A 21,245-nucleotide genomic window follows, 5' to 3' on the forward strand; every position below is an offset into this window, starting at 1 on the left:
CATCACCAATGGAAATGGAGGAATGGCATATAGCAGATCCGAATCTCACCTGAGGAGAAAATCATCCAGCGTGAATCTGAGCTTGATTTAAAGAATGCAGCACAATTTGTTGACTTTCCTGTTTTCTGATGTGAACAGATCAAGTGATAGTTACCCCCAGAAGTCAAATAAAATGTCTTCCAATCCTCTGGTCCAGGGGACGCTCATGGGGACAAAAAAAAACATGTTAAAGCAATCTGCCAGAATGCTGGCGAGTCCAGGAAGATAAGTTGCTTGGAAAAAAGCTCCAATTACAAACCCTCTCCCAAATGTTCAGAGATTGCTGGCAGAAGGTCCAGGACCCCATGCCAACTTGTTTTTCAGATAAAATACTGCCACTTGATAGTCAATTTGAATCAGATTCTCTTTCCCTGAAAGAGATGTGATAATACACTCAAAACTAAGTGAATGGATTGTAGCTCCAAGAAGTTGATCTGAAGATGTTCCATTACCAACCAGATTCCTTGAGAACAGAAGGGGCTCATGTGCATGCCCCACCCTCTGGTGGATGCATTACATCATCAGCATTACCTGAGGTAGAATTTGAAGAGGTGCACCTACCTCCAGGACCTGTGGATCTAGCCAAAGAAGAGATATCTTCATCTCCATGGTAACGTTCATGGGATGCAACAAAGGCTGGAGCAGCTGATCCTACAGGATGCAGAGGCGTCTTTGTAGAACGTCATATTAAGGCTAATTATATGAACCACATACATTACTACTACCACGTATCTGAGGACAACCAGGGTTATTTGGGTTGGGACTTAATTCTGCTGAGGTGAGTTCTGAACCAGCTTTAAGATAAGATGCCAAATCTGAGGAAAGAAATGTTTTTTCCTCCACTTAGTCTAGCTGTACCCAATTAATTTGATTCTATGGCTAGGGATGAGGATTAACTTGGAAAGTTGATTATGAACCCTAGCAGCTACAGGAGCTGGATTGTCTCCTGCAGGGAATCCAACATCCCTAACCTGGCAACGTCCCATTACTAGACAGTTTTCCAGGTAAGACAAGGCATAAAACTCCTGGCGACCAAGGTGTGGTACCACCCCTGCTAATTACTTCATAAACACCCTTGGAGCTGCCGAGAGCCTAAAGGGAAGAACCTTGTACTGATGAGAGGAGAGGAGAGGAGGCAGAGTAGCTTGGAACGAATCCCTTCTGTATCCTTGCTAACTCAGTTTGTTAGCGTTTTCAAAGACCTTTAAATACTGGAAGCAGATGACGTCATCTCAGGGGGACGCCCCTGAGGTTCGCGCCCTTCCTGGTACAAGAGTCGGGATGCGCGCCCACGCCCTACGCATCAGGACAAGATGGCAGAGTTGCAGCATCGAGCCAGTCCAGGGACGCCGCAGGGAAGTGGCATGGAGACGCTGCGGCAGCCAGCCGTCCATCAGACCCGGAGGGAGTCTCCACAGAGGTAAAGAGGGCGGAATGAGGACGTCGAGCAGCGACGGTTGCAACAGTACCCCACTTCAAAGGGCGATCTCCTCTTCAGGTACCAAGCTTAGGTTTGGAAGGATGCGCAAGGTGGAACTGATGAAGCATCTCTTTGTCCAAGTTTTTGGTCTGAGGCTCCCAAGAGTTTTCTTCGGGGCCGAAACCCTCCCACTTTAGAAGCTATTCAAAAGTCTTGCCTCTTTTACGAACATCCAAAACCTCTTCGACTTTGTATTCTAAGTCATCCTCTGCATTGATAACAGGTGGATCTTGAGATTTGGAAGAAAATTCACTGAGTATGAGTAGTTTCAAAATTGAAACATGAAAGGCGTTGTGGATGTTTAGTCCAGGTGGTAGCTTCAGACGACAGGTGACCTGGCCAATACGTTGAAGGACTTGAAATGGTCCCACGTAGCGAGGGGCAAACCGAGAGGAGGGTAATTTGAGTCTTTGGTGCTTGGTAGACAACCAGACCTTGTCTCCGGGCTTGAAGACTGGAGCTTGTGCATGGTGCACGTTGTAGTACTTCTTAGCATGGTCACTCGTTTTGATTAGCATATCTTTAGTCTGAATCAACAGTTTATGGATATCATCAGCAGTGGATTGAGCTGCTAGAGACGTCACTGAGAGCTTCAGAGGAAGTGGCGGTGTAGGAGAACGTCCATATATTATTGCAAATGGTGACTTCCCATTAGAAGTTGCTGGATGAGAGCTGAAGGCGAATTCAGCCCATGGAAGCAATTCGGCCCAGTTGTTCTGTCGAGACGTGACATAGGCTCGAATAAATTGCTTCATTGTACGATTCATCCGTTCCGTCTGGCCATTCGACTGCGGATGGTAGGCTGAAGTGTAATCCAGAGTGATGTCGAACAACTTGCACAAGGCCCTCCAAAATCGTGCCGTGAATTGAGACCTATGGTTAGAGACGATGTGCGAAGGTAACCCATGGAGGTGGTGTTGCAGTTGGGTGCTGCAGGCAGGATAGTGGACCCTTGGGCCGGTCTACCCAGGGTGACCGGGTAGGCCGGGAGGTGGAGCCACAGGCTGGCGGTGTTCACCCGGGAACCAGGAGCCCCCCAGGAGGAGCCTGTAGGGTCCTGGAACCTTGGGACTTGGGATATTAGCTCAGAGTCAATTAGCAGATAAAGCCTGGGCAGGGAGCGTAGCAAGAACAGTCCAAAGAGTGAAAGATAGTCTGCAGGCCGGCAGTGCAGGTTGAGGGCCAGCTGATGACAGGACAGCAAGCGGCAGCGATACCTGTAGAAAGCCGGACCGTGAGGCCGGGTTTGTAGAATACTGGACCGGGAACAGGCTGAAGGCTGAGGTAGAATCGATAGCAGACTGTGGACTGGAACAGGCTGTAGACTGGAAGGGAGTCTGCAGCTGGCTGTGGATTGGAGCAGGCTGTAGGCTGGAACGGAGTCCGTAGCTGGCTGTGAACTGGAGCAGGCTGTAGCCTGGAATGGAGTCTGTAGCTGGCTGTGGATTAGAGCAGGCTGTAGACTGGAATGGAGTCTGTAGCTGGCTGTGAACTGGAGCAGGCTGTAGACTGGAATGGAGTCTGTAGCTGGCAGTGGAACTGGAGTAGGCTGTAGACTGGAACGGAGTCTGTAGCTGGCTGTGAACTGGAGCAGGCTGTAGACTGGAACGGAGTCTGTAGCTGGCTGTGAACTGAAGCAGGCTGTAGCGGAGTCGGGAACGGACCAAGGTCGGAGGCAGGCGGCAGGCTGAAGCGAAGTCAGGAACGGACCAAGGTCGGAGGCAGGCGGCAGGCTGAAGCGAAGTCAAAGGCAATCCAAAGGTCAAGTCAGGAACGAGGAACAGACGAAGCGCAACTCAGAACTACAAGGCAGTAGTGAACCTCGTTGCAAGGCAAAGAGAAGGCGTCCGGACGCCGGATATATCTGGCTTAGGGCGTGGCGTCATTAGCACAGGCAGGGCCCAGGCTTCCGGGAACTGTGCGTACATAGTGTGCGTCCTCACGCGCGCGCGAGGCAGCGGGGAGACGGGCAAGCAATGGCGGCCGCCACGAGGAACCGGCAGAGCCGTAGGCGTCCTGGGCATGCGGAACGTGGCGTTTCCAGCAGCGGAGGTGAGCAGTGTTCAGAGCTAAAGAAGGGGAAGCGGTGGGGACCGCAACAGGTGGAATATGTGTGTTATAAAGAGCTTTGCAGCTCTAAGGCTGAAGGTATGCCAGGAAGTGCCACGAAGTGTGCCATCTTGCTAAATCAATCCACCATCACCCAAATGGTGTTCATTCCTCTGGAAGTAGGTAAATAGACTACAAAATCAGTAGCGATGTGCAACCAGGGCCGATCCAGAACTGGCAAAGATTGCATTTGACCCCATGGTTGTCCAGAAGCAGGTTTGTTCTTCGCACAATTGGTGCAGGATGCTACAAAGGAATAGGTATCCTTTTTGATGGTAGGCCACCAATACAGCTCCTGTATTTTGAGCAGGGTCCGGCGTTGACCAAGAAGGCCAGCCAGCTTGGAATCATGCGCCCAAAAAAAGCGCTTTCTTCCTGAGATTCTTTGGGACGACTGTCTTACCGACGGGTACAGACTGGGTGGTAGCTAAGATGATTTTCTCCAGTTCAATTATGTTCTGTGGCTCATCAGGTACATCCTCCCACATAGTCTCCTCATCAAGATCTGTGAAAGGATACATTCGTTCCTCTGGTAGTTCATGATTGGTTCCCGGACCCATGCAATCATCACCGGGCCCCTGTGTGAGAGGTACACCGATCGCCTCTTCGGAAGATACCTCTCCAAAGGATGCCTCTTGGGGCGGCCGTCCTGGCATCGCTGGAGTTGTAGGCATGCATATGATAGGCAAGATCTCCTTAAGGCACCTCCCATGACATTCTGGGCCCCATCGTGAGAGATCCAGGGATACCCAGTCAAATTGGGGTTGATGCATTTGCAACCAGCGTAACCCCAGAACGATAGGGTGCATAGCCTTTTCCAGTACAAAGAAAGAGATTGTTTCCCTATGGAGCATTCCGGTGTGAAGCGTAACTGGTACAGTTTCACAAGCTACGTTGCCCGGTAAGGGCTCCCAGTGAATGGAGGACAATAGTAGTGGATCTTTTAATTTAATGAGAGGGATCCTCATGTATTCCACTAAACTTCTGAGAATGAAGTTACCTCCGGCCCCCGAGTCCACCAGGGCAGGAGTCTGAACCGTGACTGGTCCGTAGGTCAAGGAGACTGGGAGAGAGAGCGAAGGAGAGGATGCAGTAAGGCCCAAGAAGAGTCCTCCAGCAGGACTTAATTCCGCCTGTTTCCCGGACAAAATGGGGCATGTAGAGACAACATGGCCGGGCTGACCACGGTACAAGCACAAGCCACATTTCTTCCGAAATCTTCTCTCCTTGGAGGTCAAGTGTCCACGACCAAGTTGCATCGGTTCATCTTTATCAATAGCAGAAGTTACTGGAACCATCCGAGGTGCAGTGGTAGTACTAGCCTGTTTCAACCCAAGTAATACCTTAGGTCGGAGTTCCTTCACCTTGTCTCGGAGCCGGTGAACAATCCAAGTAGCCAAGGCTATTAATTCGTCCAGCGAGTCAGGTGTCTGGCGAGCGGCCAGCTCGTCCTTTAAGCGGGTATCCAGGCCTCTGCAGAAACATAGAAACATAGAAATGACGGCAGAAGAAGACCAAACGGCCCATCCAGTCTGCCCAGCAACCTATGCACTTTATCCATTTTTTTATTTCCCTTTTTCTCTCTCCCACCTGTTACTATTGGCTTCCAGTACCCTCCAGCCCTAATTCCCCTCCACCCCACAACAATTTCCCTCCACCCCATCACCAATGTAGAGAGCAGCGCCGAATCTGCATCCAAGTGAACATCCAGCTCAATTAGGGGTAGCAACTGCTGTAACAAGCAGGCCACACCCCTGCCCCATACTCTTACCCACCCCTGTTTTGTTTTTTTTTGTTTGTTTGTTTGGGTTTTTTTGTTGTTTTTTTTTTGGAGAAGAAGAGAGTCTTGAGACAGTTGGAGTCCCAGCGTAGTTCCGCTGCAAAAGTCGAATTCTATGGCGAATTCAGCCAGTGATCTGTTGCCCTGCTTCAAGTCCACCAAAGCAAAACCGGCAACAGAATTACGAGCAAGGTCATCAAAGACGGATTTAAACTGATGCATTTTATAATTTTTTTTTACTTTTCAAAATAAAAAAAGCTGAATATACCTTTGTCTATTTTTAAAAATATATTTCCCTGAATCTACTTCCAGCTGTTTGTGCAGTATTAATGTTTTATGTGCAACAGTGTGATCTCTGCAGGGGGTTCTGATGAGGATCAGCAAAGCAGTGCTCCAATTTTCTTGGATTCATACTAGAGGCAGTGACTTAATATCACACACAAAAGCCACAAAAATAAATAAATAAATCATAAAAACAAGGGGATCTTAATTTTACTGCTGTAACAATTAACTGATTCATCTACAGTCTAGCACATTATTTTAAACTGATCACTCTCTGAGAAGCTATTTTATATGTACATTATACACAAATAAGGTGAATTTTAAAAGCCAAGTGCATGTCAAAATCGGGAGATGGGCACACATGTAGCACATGCACGTCTATCCAATTTTATAAGCCGCCCACATACGCACACAAGTCCTGATAGGCAAATATCTTGCTTCGGTGGGGGGGGGGGGGGGGGGAGAGTGGTGGAATGTGAGCGGGGCATGGGCATCCTGGGGTGGGTCCAAGAGATGTGTATGCAAGTATCTATGGACCTGGGCATGTGCCCAGCTATATCTGAGTGTAAATTTACTTCTGTTATGGAAGAGGTTTAAGTCTCAAGGAAACTATTTCTAGGCATCTCTGAGGTGTTTGAGGGGAGACTGCATGCTAAAAAAAACAGGGGGGGTCTGGAGGACCTAGGTGTAGACTGGACAAACTGGTGAATGAACTGGGGAAACTGGTCATGGCATGGATGCGCGCCTATTATAAGATTCCCTCACTTGCTCGGCTCAAAGTTGACAATATGCAGCTGTGTGCTCACACTTGTAAAAATTAGGAACACACGTACGCACGCCAGGGCTATTTTATTACATGCACTTGTATGTGCGCACCAGATATAAAACTGCCGCATATCTGGTCACACACCCATATACACACGTATTTGTGCGCCCACTTATCCATTTGCAAGTTACCGTCTTAGTCATTTCAGGGAGGGAGATGGAAGGATCTTGAGCAAAGATAGAAAAATTAGGCACGAGAGAAAGTTGAGCGAGACCATGAGCTACGCGGGAGAAACAAAAACTGATGAGATGAGGAGATTCACACGGAAACGTCCGTACAGGCACAGAGCACAGCTCTGTATACTTGAAGAAAGTTCCATGTCAGGCCGCTCAGAGGATGTCCCAGATAGCATGGCTAATTCAGTCTGCTTATCTAGGGGGGAAAAAGATTTAACTTAATAGATCAATTTAATTTATAAAAAAGCATTCTTATTCACTGCTTTAATCTTGGATCTCATGAATAGCTTGGAGTTAATAAACACCCAGGTATAGCAACTCAGAGAGAATTGGGGACAGTAACACCTACCTCTGAATGCTAAAAAAATATATATTCATGGAAAAATGTTTCTAGATATTTTTTGGAAAAGTCATAAATGTGTATTAATACTAATCTACAATAAACTGAAAGACAGTATCTCACTTGAAATCGAATCCCTTAAGCCTAGATATACTATCGTACATCAAGTAAGAGATCTTGGAGTTATCATAGATAGTGAAGTGAGCTAGAAAAATTTTATTTGTACGCTTTTAAAAGAAGGGTTTCTTAAGTTACACATTTTAAAAAAATTGAAACCACTACTTCACGCTAATGATTTTAGAATAGTTTTACAGGCCTTGATTTAATCTAAATAAATTTAGATATTCCTGACTTTTACCCTGTAATTCTTTACTCACCCCTATTACACACTCTTCTGTATCCAATTTAACCCCCCAATTACCGTATTTTTTGCTCCATAAGACGCACCTGACCATAAGACGCACCTAGGATTCAGAGGGGTAAAATTTAAAAAAAAAAAAAATTGTGCTAAACCGGCTCTGCGTCTGGGCGTCTTATGGAGCAAATTAGGGGAGTGCATAGCTTTTTTTTTCCTCCCCATTTTGTTTTCGGGTCTGGGGCGGGCCATTTCGGTCCACTCCCCAGATCAGAAAACTTTTCTTTCTCTGGGAACCCCTCCCCCCCAAAAAAAAACCCCCATCCCAACCCTTTAAATTAACAACCCCCACCCTCCTGACTCCCCCAAGACCTGCCGACTTAATTTACCGCAACCCCCCACCCCCCTGACCCCCCCCAAGACCTGCCGACTTAATTTACCGCAACCCCCACCCCCCTGACCCCCCCAAGACCTGCCGACTTAATTTACCGCAACCCCCCACCCTCCTGACCCCCCCAAGACCTGCCAAACGTCCCTGGTGGTCCAGCGGGGGTCCAGGAGCGGTCCGGGAACAATCTCCAGGGCGTGGGCCGTCGGCTGCCAGTAATCAAAATGGCGCCGACGGCCCTTTGCCCTCACTATGTCACTGGGACCGACCAATACGGTCGGTCCCAGTGACATAGTGAGGGCAAAGGGCCGTCGGCGCCATTTTGATTACTGGCAGCCGACGGCCCACGCCCTGGAGATCGTTCCCGGACCGCTCCTGGACCCCCGCTGGACCACCAGGGACGTTTGGCAGGTCTTGGGGGGGTCAGGAGGGTGGGGGGTTGCGGTAAATTAAGTCGGCAGGTCTTGGGGGGGGTCAGGGGGGTGGGGGGTTGCGGTAAATTAAGTCGGCAGGTCTTGGGGGGGTCAGGAGGGTGGGGGGTTGCGGTAAACTAAGTCGGCAGGTCTTGGGGGAGTCAGGGGGGGGGGATTGTTAGATTTTTGTTTGTTTTTTTTTATATTCGCTCCATAAGACGCACATACATTTTCCCCCCACTTTGGGGGGAAAAAAGTGCGTCTTATGGAGCGAAAAATACGGTATGTTATAGTGTATAATTCAGCTTACTGTTCCCCTCAATAGTTAAATTCTATGTCCTTTTTTCCGTACCTCTCCTCTTGTATATATTCTCTTTTTGCTTCACTCTGCTCCCCTTCCCCTTTCCTGTTTTTTTGTATTTCATTTAGTTCCATGTAAACCGATATGATGTACCCACGAATACCGGTATAGAAAAGCTGTTAAATAAATAAAATAAATAATCTAAATTAGATTATTGCAATGCCCTGTTCTTGGGTCTCCCAGCATCCAATATTCGTCCGTTACAGTTACTTCAGAATGCTGCTGCGAGACTTTTAACAAATACCAGAAAATATGACCACACAACTCCAATATTAAAGGATTTGCATTGGTTACCCATCTCTTTTAGGATAAAATACAAGATTTTAGTCCTAATTCACAAGACAATCTTTAATGATAAAATTGAATGGTTCAATGCTGCTCTACGCCTACACACCCCACAGCGTAATCTGCGTTCTGCAGGGAAAGGCTTATTAACAATCCCGTCACCCAGATCTGCACATTTGAATTTGGTGAGAGAAAGAGCATTATCCCTGGCAGGTCCAGGTCTATACAATGAATTACCACCTGAATTACGGCTAGAAGAAAATACACAGTCTTTTAAAAAGAACTTAAAAACTTCACTATTTTTACTTGATGATTTGTTTTAATGAAGGTTACAGGCTCTTACTTTATTTATTTTATACCAATTCATGTTTTAATTGTGTTTTATTTAAAAAATTTGTTTTAGCTTATTTTATATGGATTTGATTTTTTAAATAGTTATTTTACGATCTGTGTTATGTATGTATTTTAGTTTACGATTATGCTGTTTTGTATTGTAAACCGGTGTGAAGCTACCACGAACTTCGGATACAAAATAAATAAATAAGCAAATAAATAAATAATAGTTCATACATCATGAAACCTATCTAGAGAACATCTGCATGTTCTTTCCCTGGTCCTTAGCTAACCCAACTAATGGCATATAAGGTTGCATTTCTTACTGCCCCTACTTTATAGTCCTGCCTTGCTCGGTTGTCAGAAGTGAACCTTAATGGGTAGGCCAGTTGTTACTCAATTATGGAGTAAACCGACTGAACGAGTTCTATATTCAGACCTGCTGACCTTCCATGCCAGCAGGTCATCTTGATTTGTGCTTTGCTAAGCTATCACGGTTGTGTTTTAGCATTGCTAACAAGATTTTCTATACGTCTCACTGCTGTTTCCCTCCCCCCCCCCTAAAAAAAAAAATCATAGTCTATTGAACCAGGCTACAAAAGGGTTAGAAAGGATATTTAAATAAGCCAGTGCTGCGAGTGAAGTGTAAGCAACTGCATTAGGCTTCTTGCCCATACTTCCCTGAGCATGCTCTGAGTTTCTACCACTCAGTTCCAGATGTGGCTGCCATCAGAAGAGACTTTGAATATCTGTAAGGGAATGAGTCTCAGGTGGATTTTGATGAGTAGAAAATGCATTCCTCACCAGAGAGGGGTCTACCTAAAATCCCTCATTAAACAATCATTATAAATTGTCTATTTGCTTCTATTCAGCCAAAAATCAGTCACTTTTCAAACAAACACAGGATAGCACACAAGATATTCGCCTAATCCACCTTCACTGTTATTCATCACAGCCTTCTTTACAGCCTCTATATAGGTAAATCAACCCCTATGTTTTTATACCTCTACTTAGGAAATCGGATCTTCCATGCCAGTGTACTCATGAAAGCATCTTCTCAAATTCAACTTATTTATGTATATAAAAAAGTAACAAAATGGCACAGTTAAATGCAAAACTTGTGGGACAAACGCTTCCTTGACAGTTATTTCAAAGAGAGTTGATCCATACTGGAGATGAGCAGTTTTTAATTGTATAGATCTGAGGGTTCTCAAAAACAGAGTATCTCCTTCCAAGGAAGCTTGCAGGAGGCCTTACTTTTACATTGCCTGTCATCACATTTGTTTGCATTGTACAGTGGCCACAGGGATTTGAACTGCACCCGAAAGCAATGAGCTTTGAATAGCATTTACTAGAGCATAGTTATAAATTAGATACATAAGATTTATGAAAATATATCAACATGCAAATGAACATTGGTATAAAAAAGCTATAAATAAAATAAAAATAAAAAAAACTTATCTAGGTTTTGAAGATTAGGAGGATATAACCAAAGCTCCCAGATTCCTGCTGCTGCTCAAGGGTAGATTCTTCATTAGGGTTAAAAAATTCTGTGTCATATTTCCATTCATTTTCATATACTTACATATTGAAAAAGCAGACACTGGAAATTAACCCTTGAACAAACTGAAGAGCAGCGTCCAATCTTACATTTGTAAGTAAAAGGATGGAATGTATAGGATCCGTGATATCCCCTGTTCTTTTGAATACATATTTTCCCGCATTGGACAGATTATTAAAACCCCATGTGTGTCTTATACTCGGGATGTATATGTTTCTCATGGATCAAGACTAGTAGTTAGAATTATGGGTATCAACCTCCTTTAGGTGGTAAATAACTGGATAAGGTAGAATAAACATAGCTTAAATAAGGATAAATCAGAGCTCTTAGGGGTAAGTTGAACCACTGCACCATCTTTAAAGTTTGAAATGGCCGGAAATCTGCTGGCAAGTAGCAAAGATGACTTAACTTCTGATAAATTTACAAGCCTTATGCCTACTGTGACCCCATTTAACAGCTTCAGACTAAGACGACTGTCTATTCAGTGATATTATATGAGGCTTTTTGATTCATTATTTCATGGTATCCAGATAGTACAAAACACCACTGCCTGCACTGTAACAGTACAGACAACATATTACTCCAATTTTAAAATAATATACACTGGCTTCCAATAGTTTGGTATTCAACATTTAAAACAACTTGCATGGTGTTTAAAGCTTTAAAAGGAAAGGGATCACCCTATTTGTAATCTTGCTTTTCTTTTTATACCTTTTGCTGTTCCTTAATATCTGTAAGCAAGGCTCGGGTGTGTACCCCCCTCACAGTATTTTCCTGTGCAGTAGGCACATTTATTTTATTTATTTATTTGGACGTTTTATATACCATCATTCCAAAAGAAGATCACAATGGTTACAGTATCAGCATTCATATTCATGGTCTACAAACATATACTTTGTGTCAACATTCCCCTTCTAATTCAATACTACAGCAAGTACATATTCCCGTTCATAGTCATACATATTCTAGGATATCAAAGTAGCTACTATATAATTTAGTTCATATTGCTATTTTTTCTAGGCAACACAACAGTAAATACAAATTCTAATTCTACTAGGAATACCCTTTATATCATTCATATATTGCTTGCTTGACTAGCATTATCTCTGGTACTGTCATTGCAATTATCAGCACACTGGCATTTTACTGGCACATTCTGGAATAGCTGCTAGAATGTCCTCTGGAGCAAAATTTGAAGTTTAGAAAATGACTAAAAGCATGGCTTTTTCAAAAAGCATTTCTTGACTGTTATACTTGGGACACAATACAGCTGCCACTCTTTATTCTGGCTATGTGCATTTACAGTTATATTTGGTTAGCATTATTCCTGTATTAGGATAAGGTGTGTTTGGATTTTATGCGTGTTTCTAATCTATACAGGATTTTATCTTTCCATTATCATAGGATTAGTTCGGATTTTATCCTTCCTGCTATTTATTTCATTGTTGTATTTCAGTTGTGTGGTTCTAGGATTTTAGTTTGTTCCTGATCATGCAGCGTCAGGATTTTATTGATGATGCTGTATTTGGATTTAATGCCTATTTATTATTTTGTGTGTCTTTAAAGTAATGTCAGTTACCCACTCCGCTGTAGGTGAATTTTTCTGTGAGATGGATTATAAAATAGATAAAATAAATAAATATGGCTTAATATACACACAAAAAATGTTTATGAAAATCTTTTAAGGTTTAAATATTTTACTTTAAAAAATTGGCTTTCCAATCATTTCTCGTGTGCCTGAATTCTCCCTCCATTCCATTTTAGTTCACACTTTTAAAATTTTTTTTTATTATTCTTTTATCCTTCTCTGCTTCACGCTTCCATCTTTTATCCTAGAATCTCTTGCTAGAATCTCTCTCCTCCCAAATTTGCCTTCTTTCTCTGCTTTCCAGCCTTTTTTTTTTGTCCTGGCAGTTTCCTCCTGCTCCTTTGGGCCTCCAGATCAATCAGAATCAGCCTTCGTTCACAAAGACAAAAGGAAGTTTTCCCTTATTTGATAAGCCCTCCCACTTAGCCTAGTCACTGCAGCAATGGTCCTCGGCTGGCAGCCATGCACCAGAAGTCCTAAAAAGCCCTACAATCAGAAGCCCTAAATCCAGCCACTAAGTGTCATCCCTGTGCAATGACTCTTGACTCTCACCCCACAGGGGCTTGGGAATTCTGCCTCGAAAGCATCCTCAGTCCATAGGGTCACTCAGAGAGCAGAATACTTGATCCAGGAATTAAACCTAGGTTCCTCTGCATAGCAATGCACAGCACTGCCACTCAGCCAGCCCCAGTCGTTTCTGTGACTCTTTGACCCCTAACATTCCTCTCTGACCTATCACCCTTCCCATCTTTTCTCCTCTCCGGCAGTCTCATCTCTATTGCCCAGTCTCTCATCCCATGCTTCCCTCAATCTCTCATCCCTCCCCTTCCCATCCAGTTGCCTTTTTTCACCCTTCTCCTCGCCCCACTTATGCTACCCATCCTGTCTCTCATCACTTCCTTTCCTCCCCTCTTATCCTAACCCTTCATCACGCCCCTCTTTCCCTCTCCCCTCACCTCTTCTATCTTGTCTGTACATCCTTCCCACCCTATGTTACTAGCTGCTACCTCCTACACTCACCTTTCCCTTTTACTGCAGGGCTCACCTTACTCTGAGCCATGCAGGTACTGAAGTAACTTTTTTTCCCTGTTTTGCTGTTGACACCATGTAACTTCAGTAAGGTAAGCCTCGTGTTTGAATCACAACGAAGCAGAGCTGCAGGAACAGCAAAGCAGAGTAGCTACAGCAGCGAAGGGAAGGGGCAGAATAGAGGAAAGAACTGGTGGAAAACCCACAGAGTACAGCGGAGAAAAATAGACCAGATGAGAGTAGACCACACAGAGAAAAGAAGCTGTCAGAAAGAAGGAGGAGAGCATCATAAATAGCACTGAGGGAGCAATGGTGGGGCCTGAAATGCAGCAGCCATAATGTAATTCTAGAAGAGGCAAGAGAATTGTGGCAGTCGTGGGGGTGGGGGCGGGTGGAAGGGGTGAGAGTTGGAGAAGTGTGACCCGGAACAGACGGGGCAAATCTGGCCCGATTCTGAGTCTAAGGGAATATTCTGTGGCAATTAGCATGACACTGCACTAAACCAGGAACCCTGGATACACTTTTCTTTATCCTCATGTTTAAAATGTAGCAGCACTTTAACACTACGACCATCATAGCAGCAGCAGCAGCAGCAGATTGAGGAGCAGCTTTCAGAGGATCAGGATAAAAAATGTCCATTCGGGGGAAGAGGATACAGAAGAGAATAGATCTATATAAAGTTAAAGCATTCATTAAACTCTTAGTACCATTCAACTCTTTGACTGACAACAGCCAACATGCATCTGGATAAAAGGTTTGATTTGGGTTCCACACGAACGATGGAAAGAGTAATGGCAATGTAAAATGAAGTGCCGGAAATGTACTTACACTGGGATGGATTCCAAGGCATCTTCAAATTGGTCCTGCATGGGAAAAGCAAACAAGAATTAGTTTCCTGAACACAGATGTCCAAAGGTTTTTGCACCAAACTGTGAGAACCGGTAATATTTTAGATGAGGTGGAATGCCAATGAACACAAACACAGACTAGATGACTGATTACACACTATTGCAATTATAAATGGAAGCCAAAAACTGTATCAAACCATAGTCACAACTCTAAACAGAAAGACTGGGGAACCCGCAAAGAGCAACCATGGTTATCGCAGAAACATCATTGAGCATGGGCAAGCTGGAGGTCTAGGAGAGCAATCTTGCTGTTGCGCAGGAGGTGGACCCTCAGGCTGAGGTGAGGTTGACGCTACTCGCAGTCCCCATCATCGGCAGGCGGAGCTGGCTGACTGACGGAGGCCGGCTGGAGCTTCGCCAATACCAGTCCTCGAGCCCCGCAGGTTGAGCCCTTGGATACTGGGGCCAGCTGAACTTAGGTGGGCCTCCATGCGAGGTCTTCTCTGGGACGACGAGGAGGTCAGCCAGAGGCAAGCAGCGGTAGTAGGAGTAGGTGGTCTGATCTGGACGAGGCGGAGTCCCAGAGACCTGGACGCCAATAAGAACAGGAGGCAAACAGAGGGCGCCCGAGTAAGAACAGGCTGCAGCCTGAAAGGCCAAGTCCAGAGTGAAAACAAGTGGAGCATCGTCAAGTGAAGCATTGTAGAGCAGACTGAAGTCAGGGCAGGCGGCAGGCAAGGAGGAGTGGTAAGGCAAGCGTCGGTCAAAACCAGAAGTCAGCTGTAGAATGGTCAGGCAATGCAAAGGTCAAACCAGGAAACGGGCAGAATCGTAGTCAGGCAAAGTAGAGGTCAGAGCCAGGAGACAAGTAGTAGCGTGGTCAGACGAAGCAGTGGTCAAAGCCAGGAGGTCAGTCAGTAACAACAAGCAAGATAGACACGAACACTCCAGAGCAGGCAAACGGGGGTAAGAGGGCCTGGCCGCGGGGCCTGCCGCGGCCGGCACACGCAACACTTGCAAGTCCTGGTGCTTGTATGGATGGTTGCTGGGTTTAGCGGTGGGGCATGGAGGTGGGACTAGGTGTTGGTTTTGTGAAAATTAAAGTGGAAGATAAGACCTAGGGTAACCTGCCAGTAGAGAAGGTGGAAGCTCCAGTGGGAGTACTGAGAGGAGAGGATCATCTTGCTGGTAGCTGAAAAGAATCGGTAAGTACTGCTTGAGGAAATTTTAGAACTTAAAAGTTTTGGGGAGAAATAAACTAATTGGGATATATTCTTTAGTGTGTTTGTGTGTCTGTAATAAATAGCTAGTCAGAAGGCAGACAAAATAACCAGTAGTTTGTGTGTTTTTCCCACCCACCCCATGCTCATCCTTTAATTTATAGGCAAGTGAGACTTTCTCACTTTAAAAAAAAAATTTAAATCTGCCTTTTAACTTAAATTTGGAAATGCCCCATGCCTTATCAAGAGTTTAATCATTCTCTTGTAGGTCACCACCAGATAAATAGTGAATACACTAATACATTTAAAAGACACCAATTGTACACATTCCTACTCCCATACCAACTTAAACTTAACTAGAAACTGAACAAATTTAAAATGAAGGCAGCAGTCCAGCAGAAAGAGGGGGGCCTCCTAGTCTTTTGCATCGAGTGTCACATGTATGATTTTTTTACCCGCCGGTGAGAAGTTGTACATGTGCATCTGATGCAAAGAGCTCCTGTCTCTTAGAGAACGATTCCAATCTTTGGAGGCTAGAGTGGCAGACCTGGAGGAGCTGAAGCAGACAGAGAGGTATGTAAATGAGACCTTCACGGACATAGTAGCCAAGTCCCAACTCCAGTCTGGCAGCCCTGGTGCTGCCTTGGAGGAGGAAGGTCTCCTGATTGGAAAGCATCAACCTTGAGCAGCAAGAAATGATCCTTAGCAAGGGCCTACTCTCCAGGTGGTGCATTGTCCTCTCAAACCGAGGATGTGTCCCCAAGGGCTACTGCCGAGGAGGGAAGGGTTAGGTCAGCCATCATAATTGATGATTCAATAATTAGGAATGTAGACAGCCGGGTGGCTGAGGGACATGAGGATCGCCTGGTAACATGCCTACCTGGTGTGAAAGTGGCGGACCTCACGCATCACCTAGATAGGATTATAGACAGTGCTGGGGAGGAGCCGGCTGTCGTGGTACATGTGGGCACCAACGACATAGGAAAATGTGGGGAGGGAGGTTCTAGAAGCCAAATTTAGGCTCGTAGATAGAAAGCTGAAATCCAGAACCTCCAGGATAGCATTCTCTGAAATGCTCCCTGTTCCACGCGCAGGTCCCCAGAGGCAGGCAGAGCTCCGGAGTCTCAATGCATGGATGAGGTGATGGTGCAGGGAAGAGGGATTCAGTTTTGTAAGGAACTGGGGAACCTTTTGAGGAAGGGGGAGCCTTTTCTGAAGGGATGGGTTCCACCTTAACCAGGGTGGAACCAGGCTGCTAGTGCTAACTTTTAAAATGGAGATTGATTTAGTTTAAAAGCTGTTCTAAGGGGAAAGCCGACAGTCACTCAGCAGCACATGGTTTAGAGGGAGGTATCTGTGAAGGATACTAGTGAACCATTAGAGATATGGCATCCCAACAGAGAGGTTCCAATAATAAGAAAAGTAGTCCAAGTGCCTATAGTTAAAGATTCACCTGAGCTAAAAGATTCCAATTTATCCCTGTCAACTGAAAAGCAGAATGTTAATATAAACAAAAAACACACTTTGAAATGGTTTTATGCTAATGCCAGAAGACTAAGAAGTAAGATGAGAAAGTCCAAGTGAATAGCAGTGAATGATGACAGACACCTGGCATCTCAGAGACATAGTAGAAAGAGGATAACCAATGGGATATAGTGCTATACCGGGCTACAAATTATATCGCAATGACAGAAAGGAACAACTTGGTGGCGGGGTGGTACTTTATGTCCGGGATGGCATAAAGTCCAACAGGACAAAGATCCTGCAAGAGACTAAATGCACAATCAAATCTTTATGGGGAGAAATCCCTTGGGTGTTGGAGAAGAGAATTGCAATAAGAATATACCACCGTCCACCTGGCCAAAATTATGAGACAGACAGTGAAATGCTAAGAGAAATTAGGGAAGTTAACCAAATTGGTAGCGCAGTAATAATGGGAGATTTCAATTACTCCAATATTGACTGGGTAAATGAAACATCAGGACATGCTAGAGAGATAAAGTTCCTGGATGGAATAAAAGACAGTTTTATGGAGTAACTGGTTCAGGAACAGACGAGAGAGGGTACAATTTTAGATTTAATTCTCAATGGAGTGCAGGATTTAATGAGAGAGGTAACGGTGGTGGGGCCATTGGCAATAATCATATGATAACATTTGAATTAATGACTGGAAGGGGGACTGTAAATAAATCCACAGTTCTAGCACTAAATTTTCAAAAGGGAAACTCTGATAAAATGAGAAAAATAGTTTATAAAAAAAAACCCAAAAACTAATAGGTGCAGCTACAAAGGTTAAGAGTATGCAATAGGCATGGACATTGTTTTAAAAAAAACAAAAAACATCTTAGAAGCGCAGTCCAGATATATTCCATGCATTAAGAAGGTGGAAGGAAGGTCAAACAATTACCAGCATGGCTAAAAAGTGAGGTGAAAGAGGCTATTTTAGCCAAAAGAACTTCATTCAAAAATTAGAAGAATGATCCATCAGAAGAAAATAAGATAAAACATAAGCACTGGCAAGTTAAATGTAAGATATTGATAAGACAGGCTAAGAGAGAATTTGAAAATAAGTTGGCTGTACAGGCAAAAAATAATAAATATTTTTTAAATATATCCGAAGCATAAAGCCTGTGAGGGAGTTGGTTGGACTGTTAGGTGATCGAGGGGTTAAAGGGGCACTTAGGGAAGATAAGGCCATCATGGAAAGATTAAACAAATTCTTTGCTTTGGTGTTTACTGAAGAGGATGTTGGGAAGATACCCGTTCCGGAGACAGTTTTCAAGGGTGACAATTCGGATGAACTGAACCAAATCACATTAACCTGGAAGATGTGGTAATCCAGATTGAAGAGTAAGTCCCTTATGAAGAGTAGTAAATCACCTGGACTGGATGGTATACACTCCAGGGTTCTGAAAGAACTAAAAAATAAAAAATTTCAGGCCTATTTCAATTAATTTGTAACCTATCATTAAAATTATCTTTTGTACCTGAAGACTGGAAAATAGCAAATGAAACCCCAATATTTAAAAAGGGCTCCAAGGGTGATCCGGGAAACTATAAACCTATGAGCCTCACTTCAGTGCCAGAAAAAATCGTGGAAACTGTTACAAAGAATAAAATCGCAAAACATTTAGATAGTCATGGTTTAATGGGACTCAGCAAGCATGGTTTTACCCAAGGGAAGTCTTGCCTCACAAATCTTCTACATTTTTTTGAAGGGGTGAATAAATATGTGGACAAAGGTTTACCAGTAGATGTGATGTTTTTGGATTTTCCAAAGGCATTCGACAAAGTCCCTTATGATAGGCTTCTAAGGCAACTAAAAAGCTTTGGGATAGGAGGTGATGTCCTTTTGTGAATTGCAAACTGGTTAAAAAAGACAGGAAACAGAAAGTAGGATGAATTGGTCTGTTTTCACAATGGAAAAAGGTAAACAGTGGAGTGACTCAGGGATCTATACTGGGACCAGTGCTTTTTAATATATTTATAAATGATCTGGAAAGGAGTGATGAGTGAGGTGATCAAATTTGCGGATGACAAAATTATGTAGAGTAGTTAAATCTCAAGCAGATTATGATAAATTGCAGGAGGACCTTGTGAAGCTAGAAGATTGGGCTTCCAAATGGCAGATGAAATTTAATGTGGACAAGTGCAAGGTGTTGCATATAGGGAAAAATAATCCTTGCTGTAGTTACACAGTGTTAGGTGCTATCTTTGAGTTACCACCCAGGAAAGAGATCTAGGCGTCATAGTGGATAATACATTGAAATCGTTGGCTCAGTACGCAGTGGCAGTCAAAAAAGCAAAAAATGTTAGGAATTATTAGGAAGGGAATGGCAAATAAAACGGTGAATGTCATAATGCCTCTGCATCGCTCCATAGTGAGACTGCACGAATACTGTGTGCAATTTTGGTTGACTTCTCAAAAAAAGATATACTTGCACTGAAGAAAGTGCAGAGAAGATCCACTAAAATGATAAGGGGCATGGAACGTGTCCCCTATGAGGAAAGGCTAAAGAAGTTAAAGGCTGTTTAGTTTGGACAAGAGACAACTGAGGGGGGATATGATAGAGGTCTACAAAATCATGAAAGGACTTGAACAGGTTAACGTAAATTGGTTATTTATTCTCTCAGATCATGGACTGCTCCCTAGTCCTATTTAGTTAGCAAGTAACACATTTGAAACAAATCAAAGAAAATTCTTTTTCACTCAATGCATAGTTTAGCTCTGGAATTCATTGCCAGAGGTTGTGGTTACAGCAGTTAGTGTAACTGGGTTTAAAAAATGATTTGGATAAGTTCTGGAGGATAAATCTATAAACTGCTATTAATTAGTAAGCAATAGTAGTTTGGGATCTATTTAATGTTTGGATACTTTCCAGGTACTTGTGACTTGGATTGGCCACTGTTGGAAATAGGATGCTGGGCTTGATGGACCCTTGGTCTGACCCAGTATGGCAGTGTTTGGACAATGCTTCAAATCAACAGTGAAGAGTGCAGGTATGGGCTTGGGGGATGATTATGTGCGTGTTCATCTACCCAGGTTCTTAGGTAGGAAGATTGAAATACAGAATCTCCAGGACTGCATTTTCAGAAATACTCCCCATGCCACGTGTAGGACCCAGAAGTGAGCGAAGCTCCAGAGTCTCAATGCATGGATGAGGCAATGGCACAGGGAAGAGGTCTTTAGGTTTTTAACATTCTGGGGAAGTGGAAGCCTATTCAGATGGGATGAGCTACACCTTAACCAGAGTGAAACCAGGCTGATGGTGCTAACTTTTAAAAAAGATAGAGAGCTTTTAAACTAGAGAGTGGAGGAAAGCTGAAAATCGTTCAACAACACATAGTTCGGCAAGAGGTATCTTCAAAGGATACTGACAAACCAAGTAAGTTAAAATATCCAGATAGAGAAGTGACAAAAGCCAGATGCATTTAACTACAGAGAATGCAGATAAAAATGACTCCAAACTGCCTATATCATTTGATAAGCTAAGTTATGGGTACATGTAAAAACAGAAATACAAATAGAAATTATTTAAATGTCTGTATGTAAACACCAGGGGGTAGATTTTCAAAGGGGTACGCGCGTAAGATACGCGCGTACCCCCCGAAAACCTGCCCCAAGTTCCCCCTGCGCTCGCCGAGCCTATGTTGAATAGGCTTGGCGGCGCGCGTAAGTCCCGGGGCTTTCCTGGGGGGGCATGTCGCGGCGGCACATCATTCGGGGGCGGGGGCCGTGGGCGTGGTTCCGGCCCAGGGGCATTTCGGGGGGTGAGGCTGAGGCCTCCGAAACAGCTCCCGGGCCGGGGAATTGCACACTGGCCAGCCGGCCGGCGCAGGCGTAACTTTTAAAACAAAGGTGGGGGGGGTTTAGATAGGGCTGGGGGGGAGGTGCAGGGGTGTGGAAGGAAAGTTCCATCCGAGGCCGCTCCGATTTCGGAGCGGCCTCGGAGGGAACGGAAGCAGGCTACGTGGCTCGGCGCGCACAGGCTGCCGATTTTGGGCAGCCTTGCGCGCACCGACCCCAGATTTTAAAGGCTACACGCGTATCTATTAAAATCCGGCGTCCTTTTATAAAATCTACCCCCAGAAGTCTTAAAAATATGATTGGAGAGTTAGAATATGTGGTACTAAAGGAAGATACCAACATAATAGAAATCTCAGAGACCTGGAAGGCAGAAAACCAATGGGACATTATGATACCAGAGTAAAAATTATATCAACATCACAGGGCAGATAAAATTAGTAGAGAGGTAGCGGCACTATATGTTAAGGATGGCATAAAGTCAAGCAGGATAAAAGTTTTGCAGTAGACATAACTGTACTCTGGAA

General features: G+C 44.3%; 1 protein-coding gene across 3 annotated transcripts in view; it reads right to left on the reverse strand.

Annotated features, from left to right (window-relative positions):
• TTC39B (tetratricopeptide repeat domain 39B) overlaps nucleotides 1–21,245 on the reverse strand; it is a 284,247-nt gene that overhangs the window by 184,264 nt on the left and 78,738 nt on the right. For 2 of the 3 annotated variants that reach the window (XM_029605819.1, XM_029605828.1), the window contains exon 2: nucleotides 14,174–14,208. In XM_029605819.1, the coding sequence (XP_029461679.1) occupies nucleotides 14,174–14,208 (35 nt within the window). Of the gene's footprint in view, nucleotides 1–8,540; nucleotides 8,666–14,173; nucleotides 14,209–21,245 lie in introns of those variants that run through there. The other variant, XM_029605809.1, reaches the window with a different exon arrangement.

The sequence above is a fragment of the Rhinatrema bivittatum genome, chromosome 1 (genome assembly GCF_901001135.1).
Source record: "Rhinatrema bivittatum chromosome 1, aRhiBiv1.1, whole genome shotgun sequence".
Classification (NCBI taxonomy): domain Eukaryota; kingdom Metazoa; phylum Chordata; class Amphibia; order Gymnophiona; family Rhinatrematidae; genus Rhinatrema; species Rhinatrema bivittatum.